The 13,082-nt window shown below is 35.2% G+C and overlaps 1 protein-coding gene across 1 annotated transcript in view; it reads left to right on the forward strand.

Annotated features, from left to right (window-relative positions):
- LOC136036505 (lipase member I-like) overlaps positions 1–13,082 on the forward strand; it is a 102,316-nt gene that overhangs the window by 38,633 nt on the left and 50,601 nt on the right. Inside the window, exon 4 of the mRNA XM_065718794.1 lies at positions 8,807–9,055. Within this exon, the coding sequence (XP_065574866.1) occupies positions 8,807–9,055 (249 nt within the window). The remainder of the gene's footprint in view (positions 1–8,806; positions 9,056–13,082) is intronic.

Raw genomic sequence — 13,082 nt, forward strand, 5'->3', positions numbered from 1 at the left:
ATCAGATGTCTTTAGGTGACGGTAGCCGGAAGGGCAGCTGGGAAGGGGGCTGGTTGCCCTCCGACCGCTTTTCAATATTCTCTTGAACCTGCCCAGAAGGTTTAAATTTGATACCTTTTTGATAGAATGGATGCAAAAAATGTCTTTTGATTTAGTTTACAACGGCCCTCAATATTTACCGGAGTTTAACTCTAATATCCTTAGCCTTTTCAAACACATTCAGTGTCAAATATTCCCCTTTTACTAATAATAAATCCTGCATTTAAAAAGGAAGGGGTATCAAAAGGGGCTAGGAGGTTGGTTGCCCTCCGACTACTTTTCAACATCCCCCTCAACTTGTCCTGAAAGTTTCAACTTAATACCCTCAACTTTTTCTTAGATATTGGTGACACGCCCTTTGACAACCAGCATGTAAATAATATGTTTTGATTATTTTCAGCATCCCTCACAGTAGTTGGGGAGGGTTATACCCGTATGTACTTATTATTAGACTATTTCGAACAACATGGCTGTTTCAAAATCCTGTTGGAATATTTTTGGTAGAGGGCAGCTAAATTGGACATATAAGGGGTTGCGTCAGCCCTCCAGCCACTTTTTAACGTCTCCCTAAACGATTTCTGAAAGTCACAACATAATACCCTCAATCGTACGTAAGATATTACAGATCCACCTTTTTGATAAATTTGATACACATAATGCCTTTTAATTTAATTTAGCATACCCCTCAACATTTACCAAAGTTTCACTTTCATGCCCTTAGCCTATTAAGAATTGTCTGATTTAAAATCCTTACCCTCATGGCTGTGGGGGCCATTGTATTCTTGGAGGTATAGCTATTAGGCCTTTTGATTAGTTTGAACAAAATAAATATTTAAAAATCACGATTAATGTAAAGGAGAGGGGGAGCTCAAATGGACAAGCAGGGGGATGGCTATTCTCTAAACCCTTTTCAGGATCCCTCTAATATACTCTGAAAGTTTCTACTTAATACCTTCAGCTGTTCCTCAGATATTTCTGACATTTGAGCAACCAGATTGCACATAGTGTGTTCTGATTGTCTTCGGCATTCGTCTCAACATTTCCCTAAGGTTTCACCTTAATACCGTAATCCCTTGGATACTCTGGATCAAACATGATCTGTTTGCCGAGTGAAAATCTTGTATGCTAACAATGTCCTTACAGCCCTTGCCCTGGGGGCTGTGGTGGAATATATAAACTCTGGAAGCATACTTATTTAACCTTCAGATTATTTTGAAAAAAAAATACCTTAAAATTTTTATTAGAGACATCTAGAGAAAAAGGGTGGTGGGGGGAAGATTAGATGTCCTCCCATCAATTTCGATTCTTAAAAATAGCACTAGAAATTTCGATTTAGTATCGGATGTTCCCACTCCAAAGTTTAGACGATCACCCTTTCCATTTGAATAGTGTCTAGGGAAAAGAAATAATAATTATACATTGAAGCTTTAAGAGTCTTCACTACAGCCAACGCTAGAGCGTTGGCTCTGACAACACTTAATTTAAGAGACTTAATTTAGGAATAGTACCCAATATTTTGTGGACTGCAGACTGTTTTTTTGGTTTAGGGTATAGAAAGGTTTATTTTTCAACTATCAACAATTAAACAAGATACCAGTCAGCCTGCAGCTTGTTTAAAAAAAGCAGCTGAAAACATTCGAGATGCATATTCTGTTCCCACGAAATAACCTCAGACTTCCACGAAATTTTACTATTTGAGGATTTTGGTCTTATTTCTGGATAGTTTAGAGAGGAGGGCCCAAATACGTACAGTTTTTAATTAAAACCATTGTATAATCAAAACTACTCTCCACTGTGTAATTTTCCTCATTTTGGGTGTTGGAACCCAATATTCCTTCCTGCACCATTGATTATCAAAGACCTTTTGATAAACTTTTGAAAAGAGTTTTTGGTTTTCCTTTTTTTATGATTAAGCATGGTAAAGCTTGATGTTTATCATGCTGAATGGGAATTCACTGACAAATCTCCTGACACAGTTTACAGAGATGTTTAATTGCTGAAATTAGCCAATTGTACAAAGATTCAGTGATCCTTCATAAAGGAAATCAAATTCAGCTTTTTTAAAAATCTGATCTACTTCCAAAATAGTGGCTAATTATACCCAATGTAAAGAATAGGACTCAAGATCCAATAGTGACTAAAGGCCCTATAGACCCAATAGTTCCAAAAACAGGAATAAAGACCCAATCTAAAAAATTATTCAGAATCCTCTCCAGTAACATATATGTATGAACTAGAAACAAAGCCTACCGACAACAGGAAAAAAAACACACAGAAAAAACACAAATTCGAAGCCTGAAAACTGATTTTATTCTGAAAAACAAACTATCAACGACAAATATTCAAGCCCCTTCCCTAGTTTGATTGCCCTTTTTCAACAAAATTTTCAAACTGATCATCCAGTCATGAGGCCCAACATGATAGGCTTATAATAAATACATATTTTGGCCAACCGTCTAAGGCTACACGGAAAGCAGGTCGTCCTTGTCTGGGTTGGGAGGATGTCATAAATAAAGATTTAAAGGAAATGGGAACTTCCTGGGAGGGTGTAAAGAGGGAGGCCTTGAATATATTAGGTTGGAGGAGGAGCGTGCGTAGCTGTGTTGGCCTCAGGCGGCTTGGTGCTGCAGTGAGCTATTAGTAGTAGTAGTAGTAGTAGTAGTAGTACAAGACCCCTTACGATTGCAATCGAACACCTTTACTGCACGTTGAGAAAGATTTACTTGGTAGGATAGTTTTTGTTACCTGTTGCATAATGTCCTCACTATTTCAAATATGAGAGTTTTCAAACATCGCCAATTCGTAAATAGGATTACCAAGTTGTCGTACTGATTAAATTGATAAAAAAAAATTGTAAAGTAGACAACGAAGACGCTCTGCTAGTTATGATCGTGCAGTAATGATCTAGTAATGATCTAATGATCTAGCACTGGATATCTTTTGGAGAAAATTTGCAGTTTAACTTTTATTTAAGCACAAACAATATACTTAACTAAAATTTAATATAGAGGTAGTCAAATTGGCTGCTGAAAAAAGGTTGTTTTTTGAAGTTGTTGCTTTCTAAAACTTAATATAGAGGTAGTCAAATTGGCTGCTGAAAAAAAAATTATTTTTAGCTGGTTGTTTCTTGAAGTTGTTGGTTTTTGAAACTTAATATAGAGGTAATCAAATTGGCTGCTGAAAAAAAAGTTATTTTTAGCTGTTTTTTTTTTTGAAGTTGTTGCTTTCTAAAACTTAATATAGAGGTAGTCAAATTGGCTGCTGAAAAAAAAATTATTTTTAGCTGGTTGTTTTTTGAAGTTGTTGGTTTTTGAAACTTAATATAGAGGTAATCAAATTGGCTGCTGAAAAAAAAGTTATTTTTAGCTGTTTTTTTTTTTGAAGTTGTTATTTTTTAAAATTTAATGTAGAGGTAGTCAAATTGGCTGCTGAAAAAAAAAGTTGTTTCTTAGCAGCTGGACGGCTTTTAAGATTTGAATTTGAACAAGTTTTTCATAAAAGTTTGTCTAAAGAAAAGTAAATATTAATATTACAGCTCATATGATAAGTCATGCTTGACCAGTGCTTGGTGACAACGAAATGCATTTCGTGCAGTGCGTGTTTCTTCGTCATAAATTCAACAAGAATATAAAAGGAAAATATGATGTAATTTAGAAGAAAAAAATCTTACAACAAACACACTGGTTTCTTTCAATTTTTTTAAATTCTAATCTCTGCTAATAAGAAAAGGAATGAGCTGATGTGTGTTGAATCACAGTATCCAGTCATTTTTAAGTTCGACGACTATTAGTACGAATCGCTCCTTTTTTACAAATTTGCTATTACGAACTGCTTGACATTCCTTTCATATATTTCTGAAAAATATTTCAAAAGATTGCTTCAGACAGATATTGCCTTTCTAAACATAATCTTTGCTGTAATCTATGTTCGTTCAGAATTTTCAAATGGAGATTTTGTTTCAAAAGAAAAATACTATTGGAACCCTTTCATTATTACGATGAGATGTTGATTTTTTTTTTTCTATATTTTTGCGCTGTCCCAGCCTTACGAGCTCTGCTCTCTGTTGGGGCATAATACTGTTTTTGTATTTTTTAAGTTGAATAAACAAAAGGTTGAAGTTGAAGATTCCAAATACCAGAATCAAATCGGAAATTCCAAGTATATTTATTCTAAGAGTATTGTTTTTTTTCTAGTCTTTCCAGTTCTTTCCATAAAAATCAAGGTTTGAAATACAGATTATTTTCATAATGCACAAAAAGTGATCCAGTATTTTGTGATTTTGGGGGAAGCTAAGCCCACTCTTAAATATGGCAGTTTCTGCTCATTTTTGTCTGACCCTATTGTTCATTTTACCTCATTTAAGCCATGTTGACTCCAAATTACATTAATGAATTTATAGTGGCAAGAAATGTTACTTCAAACATTTTTGGAACAATACTGTCTTATGCTTCCAACACATGCTTGGCTTCCAAGATCGAAGTCCAAGATGGGAAATTTCGGTGACGCGGTATGAAATTGATTGAAATCCTGATTCAGTGCAAAAATTAGCTAAGTGAAAGCAATGGACTAGCTCTGTGTCGCAAATTTAGGCATGTTTTGCACTCCTTGAATTGGGATCACACACGATTTTAAATCAATGTGGTTTTAAAATCAAAATAGGATGCTGGCACCTTCAAAATCTCTATCTCACCGCCAATGATCTACCGAAAACATTGGCATGCTGGTATGTTGAGCTGGAATCATATAAGCATATCCAATATGTATAACTGGAGGACAAAAGCGTTCCCGGTGTCACTCTCATACCATTTTGCTCCTACCACCTTCAAACCTGTACCAGTGGGCAAGGCATACTGCGCTATGATTGAGCTAAAGTCACAGAATGAATTTTGATCTGTCAAATCCTTGTGATGTGTCAAATCCCTCTGACACACCAACCACAAGCATTCTGAACCTTGTTTGACCTGGAGCTATGCAATAATTTTCAACCTGTAAGGCGCGAAACACAGAGTGGGTTTGTACTCCCTTCAAAACCGCACCCAACAGAAAGCTAGGCTGTTTTTATGGCACTTGGTATTTACCAAGTGACATATAGCGATCGCAAATTCTGTCTGTCGGTCAGTCTGTCGGTTCCTGTTTTGCAAGTTTAGTCACTTCCAGATAAGCTAGGACAATGACATTTGGCGGGCGTATTTGTGACCAGACCAGATTAAATTAGAAATAGTCTTTCCCTGAGTCGACCATCTGGGGGTGGGAGTGGGGGACGGTTAATTCGGAAAAATAGAAAAATGAGGTATTTTTAAGTTACGAACTGGTGCACTAGAACCTTTAAATTTCCATTAGAATGAGCCTCTTGTGACATTGTAGGACCTCTGGGCCCATACGATCACCCCTGAGGAAAAACAAAAAACAAAAAACAAACAAATAAACACGCATCCGTGATCTGTCTTGTGGCAAAAAACACAAATTCCACATTTTTGTAGATAGGAGCTTCTACTGTAGAACTTGAAACTTCTACTGTAGGGTTCTCTGATACGCTGAATCTGATGGTGTGACTTTCGTTAAGATTATATGACTTTTAAGGGGTGTTTATCCCTATTTTCTAAAATAAGGCAAATTTTCTCAGCCTCGTAACTTTTGATGGGTAAAACCAAACTTGATGAAGTGTACATATTTAAAATCAGCATTAAAATTTGATTCTTTTGATGTAACTATTGGTATTAAAATTCCTTTTTTTAGAGTTTCGGTTACTATTGAGCCGGGTCGTTCCTTGCTATAGTTCGTTACTACGAACGGTTTGATTGTACCACCCTTGGCTTGATAGGATTACCCTTGTAAAAGTCACAAATTTCAACTATTAAATATCAAACAAATGCATCCGTGATGAAATTTTTCAGAAAAAATTAAAAATTTGGCATTTTGCTAAATTTCGCATTTTGATAGAAGGGTATAACTTCGATCTACATCACTTGCCTTTTAAAGGATGGTTTTCCTGTTCTAAAGTGAAACGAATTTTCTTTGGCTTGGAGATTTCAGTGGGCAATTTTAAACTTAATGTGTTTTACATGTTCAAAATCAACATTAAAAAAACATAACTCATTTGATGTCTTTATTGCGATCAAAACAATAACTCCTTTTAGTAGTATCTCATTTACTATTAGCTTGGTTTTCTCCTCAGCTGCAGTTCGTTATAAAGTTATAAAGTTCGTTAATTTTTTAATTTTCTTTTAAAAACTTTTGTTTTTGAAAACATTTTCATTTCTATTCATAGTAAAAAGTAGTGATTAGAAAAGGCTGTAAATCATCAGGTCATGCTCTAATATTCTGTTTTTTTCGTGACTACTGGTATTCTTTAATCATGCATAAAATACAAGGTATTCAACAATTTGAGAGATTTCTTTTGAGAATCTTCTGATTCTACCTCAAGTTTTGTGAATTTTTAAATTAAAGAGACATTGCAGGTAAATTGCTAACGCAAAGTCATAAGCGTAATAAATGGATTCTGTGTGGATGCAACAAAATTGGTAAACCTAACTAAAACAAATTTGTATTTTGAATCACATTGCTGGATACGGTACAAAAAACGCCAATAAATGGGCTGATATGCCAAAAAATTAAGTGAAGTAATAAAAGAAGTGGAAGTGAAGACGGATCGTTCTGTCTTTTTGGGAGCTTTATAAAGCAATATATTTGAAAAAAAAGGCGTGGGGTTAACCAAGAAATGTAAGAAGCCTCTAAAGCCTCTCAGAGATGGTGAACTTAAAAGACTTTCTCCCTAATTGAAATCTGGAAGGACAAATTTGATGACCTGCAGATAATAGGACCCAAAATTAAAATACAAATGGTCATAGAAGAAGAGTTATCTGGATTAAATCCTGTGGGAATTGAATTAAAGCTGTAGTATATCAGAGGCCTTTATAATAAAAAAATCAAAAAGACGAGAAAACCCAGAAAAATTGACTGAAAACGTTCAACATTCCAAAATATGCATGTTGTGCATATTGAAAAAAAAATTGAAAGTGAAGGCAGATTGTTCCTTTCTCTGGGAGCTTTATAAAGCAATGCTTTTGAAAAATAAGTGATGTCATGGTGTTTACCAAAAAAGGCAAAAAGCCTCAAAAGCCTGTCAAAAATGGTTAAAGAAGAGACTTTCTCACTAGTTGAAATCTGGAAAGACAAGTTTGATGACCTGCAGACCTGCAGAGGACCCAAAATTAAAATACAAATGGCTATAACAGAAGAGCTATCTGGGCGAAATCCTGTGGAGATTGAATTCAAGCTGCAGTATTTGAGGGACTTCTGTCATAGAAAAAGTGAAAAAGACGAGAAAACTCTAAAAAAGGGACCCAAGAAAACGAAGCAAAACTGAGATTGGAAACTGGGAGGCTGGTAACAGTGTCCATTAGCTTAAAAAAGAATCGAGGGAAATACCTGGATGATGACGTGAATTTGCCCTTCTCATTATACATTGGCGGACTTGAATTTTCTTCAACGCAGAGCTTTCCAGTAATTTCTCCTGACATAAGAAAATAATAAATTCCTCTATTTCAATTTTTGCCTCTTAGATGGTTAACAATTATAATATATAAAGTATATGTAAATGATTACACACACATATATATATATATATATATATATATATATATATATATATATATATATATATATATATATATATATATATATATATATATAAATATATATATATATATATATATATATATATATATATATATATATATATATATATATATGTAAGGATATCAAAGGATATCTCTTCGTTTTAGCACCCAATTTTAATTTCCATTGTCCATCCTGACCAGGTATTGATAATAACATCGATATTAATCACTTTGTACATATCCTGGGCATTACAAGGGATGTAAAGGTGGATAATATACCTGACTGCCGAGAGCTTTCATAATTGACATGACCTCTGTTGAAAATCTGCTACTTTGCAGTGGGTCTTGAAAGGCTAAAAATTGTGCTATCTAATACCAGTGATACTTTTAGCATCATCACTAAGCTGGGTGTTACCATATACATTGTTAAAATTCTCCTCTGTTACTCTGGCTATGATGAAGATCTCAGAATGGTCATAGTTGAAAGCGTATTACTTTGCACTGGGTATCAAGAAGTGTAAAGTTTTAGGTATCAACTTCTCATATTGCTGTTAACATTACCGTCAAACTGCTTGATGCAAATCCATTTATTGCGCTCCTCCTCCGTCCCACAAACTACAAATTGGCTCTCAGATCTAGTAGGGGCACTGTTATAATTGCTGTAATTCGCACTTTTTGTCAGCAAGTGACGTCTTAAGTTACCAACTCCTTGAACCGCTGCTGATTAATGGTAGTTTTCTTGAAGCCTACAACTTGGTAATAATTCTTTTCTGTCCAACCGTCATTTAAACTTCTACTTTGGTCGTGCATCGAGTTCTAGCGATTTTTATAAGTTTAATATAGAGATATGTCGGCTTAATTTGGAAGATTTGCTTTTATCTTGTTGTCTTCTGAGCTGCTCAGCAGACATATTCTAGGGATCCTGTATATATGCATCCCGAGGACGGAGCTGAGTCATCTTCATTGACTTTCATTGTGTGCAGCCTCATTTAAATATATGCTAGTAAAACAAAGATCTTGATTAAATAATTTCACTTTCTTGGCTTCAGGAGCCTACGCTGGAGCCTATGCCTTGAGCCTACGCTGCTGGATAACGAAACTCTTTTTATAATTTTTTCAGTCTGCTGAATTCATTTTATTTCTTTCAGCCTATTTGATACTAGGAGACTATAATGTGATATCTGTTAACTGGAAGAGGCTTGCCAAATCCCCTTTGTACCATTCCGCTGTTATGTATAGCAGAGATGTTGGAATGTACACAGCCTCATTTGTTGATATGCTGGTGGAACAAGGATCTTCTTTAAACAATTTTCACTTCATCGGCTTCAGCCTTGGAGCCCATGTTGCTGGTTTTATTGCTGATAACTTGAAGGCAGGTCAAATCAGTCGGATTACAGGTAACGCTGATCTTTTGTTACACTTACTTGTAGACCTAAAATTTCACACAATTATCAATTCGACCAATATCTGATCAATTCTTAAATTGACAGATTAGCATACCGCTCATTCACTATCCAACGCTGTCTGTAAATATAATAAAGGCTACAAGTTTCATTAGGAGCCCTTAAGGTGATAAAGGATTTCTTAAGTTTCTTGTAGTTGAACTAAGAAATAAACTTAAACTTTGGTTCGATGATAAGACAATATTTTGGACTCGTCTATTCCAAATACATGGATTTAATACGATGAGCTACGATAAACTCCTCAATTTAACGTCGAAATATCTCTACTTTCAATATGAACAATACCCCATGACTAGGATCAAAGAGCGAAAAAGCCAAATCACAAATTGCTTGTTCGACAAAATTGACTGACAATAAGCTAGATTACGAATTGGTTTAGAAAATACAAAATACAAATATACATAAACAATGAATTGGCAGCAGCCAGTTTAGCAAAAAGCCAAAAAGAAATGAGATGGGATTTTTGCAGGTAAATAAAGAATTTTGACACGCATAATCGTAAAAATCTTTTATTTGAATGGATGACGCAAGTAACTATGAATCACACAATGTAGTTTTTAACCCTTTAAATAATTCAAATGAAGGTTGGGACGGTAGCAGCTATTATCAAACAGTTCGTGGTAACGAACTATAGTAAGGAGCGACCTGGCTCAATAGTAACCAAAACTCTAAAAAACGGAATTTTGTTAGCAATAGCTACATCAAAAGAATCGTATTTTAATGCTGATTTTAAATATATAAGTTTAATCAAGTTTAGCCTTACCCATCAAAAGTTACGAGCCTGAGAAAATTTGCCTCATTTTAGAAAATAGGGGGAAACATCCCATAAAAGTCATAGAATCTTAACGAAAATTACACCATCAGATTCAGCGTATCAGAGAACCATATTTTAGAAGTTTCAAGCTCCTATCTACAAAAATGTGGAATTTTGTATTTTTCGCCAGTAGGCAGATCACGGATGCGTGTTTATTTGTTTGTTTGTTTTTTTGTTTTTTTTTGTTTTTTTCTCAGGGGTGATCGTATCGACCCAGTGTTCCTAGAATGTTGCAAGAGGGCTCATTCTAACAGAAATAAAAAGTTCTAGTGCCCTTTTTGAGTGACCAAAAAAATTGGAGGGCCCCTAGGCCCCCTCCCACGCTAATCATTTTCCCAAAGTCATCGGAAATTCAGAGATAGCCATTTTATTCAGCATAGTCGAAAAACCTTATAACTATGTCTTTGAGGACGACTTACTCCCCCACAGTCCCCTTTGGTAGGGGCTACAAGTTACAAACTTTGACCTGTGCTTACATGTAGTAATGGTTATTGGTAGGTGTACAGACGTTTTCAGAGGGATGTCTTTGGTTGGGGGGGGGGAGAGTTGTTGAGAAGAGAGGGATATGTTGGGGGAACTTTCCATGGAGTGATTTGTCATGGGGGAAGAAAATTTCCATAAAGGGGGCGCTTTTTCTACTGAAAGTAAAGAGCATCATTAAAACGAGCAAAAATTACTACTCATATGAGGGGATTCGTCCCCTCCTCAATACCTCACTATTTACACTAAAGTATTTTCAGTAATTTCAACTATTTATTCTTCGGCTTTTGTGATTCAGGGGTCATTCTTAAGGAATTGGGACAAAACTTAAGCTTTGTTGTAAAGAGCGAGGTACTGCTGAGGCAGTAAACTCCCTCATATACGTAATAAAAACATACGAATACGAAAGTTCGGTACGTAAGCTAATTCGTAAGTTACGTATATCTGTTACTAATAAAAACGTTTGTAAAAAATTAAATGTTCTATATGCCTTTTTAAGTAACCAAAAAACTGGGGTGGGGGGGCGATTAGGCCTCCTCCACCGCTCCTTTTTTCCCAAAATCATTCGATCAAAACTATGAGAAAGCCATGTAGCCAAAAAAAAAAAAACGCAAATTTCGTTTTAATTACTCTTCTGCGGAAAACCAAAATCAAAACATGCATTAATTCAAAAACTTTCTGAAATTAAATACAAAAAACAAGTTTTTTTTAACTGAAAGTAAGGAGCGACATTAAAACTTAAAACGAACAGAAATTACTTCGTATATGAAAGGGGCTGGTCCCTCCTCAACGCCCCGCTCTTTACGCTAAAGTTTTTTACTGTTTTAAAAAGTAGAGTTGAGAGAAAGTGTCAAACTTTAGCGCAAAGGGACTGCTTCCTCATCAACGCCCCGCTCTTTATGCTAAAGTTTGACTCTTTCTCTTAACTCTACTTTTTAAAACAGTAAAAAACTTCAGGGAATTTTATTTTTAATCAAAGATAAATGGCTTTTTGATATGCAAAGTGACAAACTAGACTGCCAGGAAACTAAAATTTCTAGACGGACGAACAACTCAACATTTTTCAAACTTGGTCATTTTAATATTCTTGGTCATTGATTTTTATATATTCTAGATAATGAAAAAAAATTGTTTTTGAATCACAACATTTTCCGAAATAACGTATATATTTCTCCGTGTCCGTATAAAGAAGGAAAACCGAGTGAAATGAAACCTAGGGAAACTACATTTTGATAAATTGGCAACGCCTAGTGTCTTTTGATTTACCTTGCTACTTAATCACAAGTAGATTCTAAGCCTCAGGGGCTTATGCTACAAAAATTCTTAGTTGAATCCAAGGCAAAAGAATTTAGTTTTGCCTTATAGGATGTTTAACTGTAATAGAATAAACTTTATAAATTTTCTGTTCTTTTCTTTTCCTTTCTCATTAGCGTTGATATTCATTTATTGTGTAGCAAAAATAAAAAGAAAGGTAAATTTACTAATTCTCCTTCAAATTAACATTCTCAAAGAATTGCATAGTTTAAGAATTGCTTATATTAGCTATTAATTAAAATAAAAATTCAAAAGCAAATTTTATCAAAGAAATTTAAAGAGCTTGTTAAACCAAAGACGAGCAGAAATAAAGTCAAAAAAGTCCCCAAGGATTGGAGAATCAAGTTAAATCTTTCAAAGAATGTTGTGTGAGGGGGAAAGGGGGCAAGGATAGTTTGAGTTCCAGTTCTAGTTTAAATATATAAGTTTCATCAATATCAGTTATACCCATCAAAAGTTACGAGCCTGAGAAAATTTACCTCATTTTAGAAAATTTGCCTGATTTTAGAAAATCGGGGGAAATACTCTCTAAAATTCATACAATATTAACAAAAATCACACCATCTGATTCAGCGTATCAGAGAACCTTATTGTAGAAGTTTCAAGCTCCTATCTACAAAAATGTGGAATTTCGCATTTTTTGCCAGAAGACAGATCATTGCATAAGTCTGCTGCCATTAATGTTCTCTTTTCCTACACCAAATTTACCTTGGCTGCGATACTGTCTATCCCTATTTCTGTCGACCTGGGCGTTAAAATTTCTCATTAAAAACGCCATTTTTCTCCCTGGGACTCTGTCTACTTGCTCCTGTAATAGTAAGTAAAAATCATCTGACTCACTAGTATCTCTTTCAATCGGTTCAACAGGGGCATATAGTACTATAACTGATACCCCGATCTTTTTAGTCATAAAATGTGCAATTAGTATTCTATTATTAATACCTTCCAAGCCTAAACAAGACTTAGCAGCTTCCATATTCATCATGAGTCCTACTCCCTCTCAATGTACCCCATCCTTCCTGCCTGAGTAAACAAATTCTATCTCACCTAATTTCATGCTTCCTAACCCTGGGATATGAGTTTCGGAAACTTCTAGTAAGTCCAGTTCGAACCGTCTGAATTCGTCAGTCAAAATGTCGATACGATAGTCATTTTTTGAGGTCGTAACATTCCATGCTCCAATTTTCATCTTCTTTAAATCATTGAAATTATTTTTGCCCCAGGAAAAGCAATGATCCCGGACACTAGTGTTGGACGGGGATCAAAATATCTTCTCAAGTCTACACCGGAGCACTTAAGCCGGCTTAGAACCGGAGAGCGAGAAGTCCCTGGGACCTCCAGTATGAATAGAGG

This window comes from Artemia franciscana, chromosome 15 (genome assembly GCF_032884065.1).
Source record: "Artemia franciscana chromosome 15, ASM3288406v1, whole genome shotgun sequence".
Taxonomy (NCBI): domain Eukaryota; kingdom Metazoa; phylum Arthropoda; class Branchiopoda; order Anostraca; family Artemiidae; genus Artemia; species Artemia franciscana.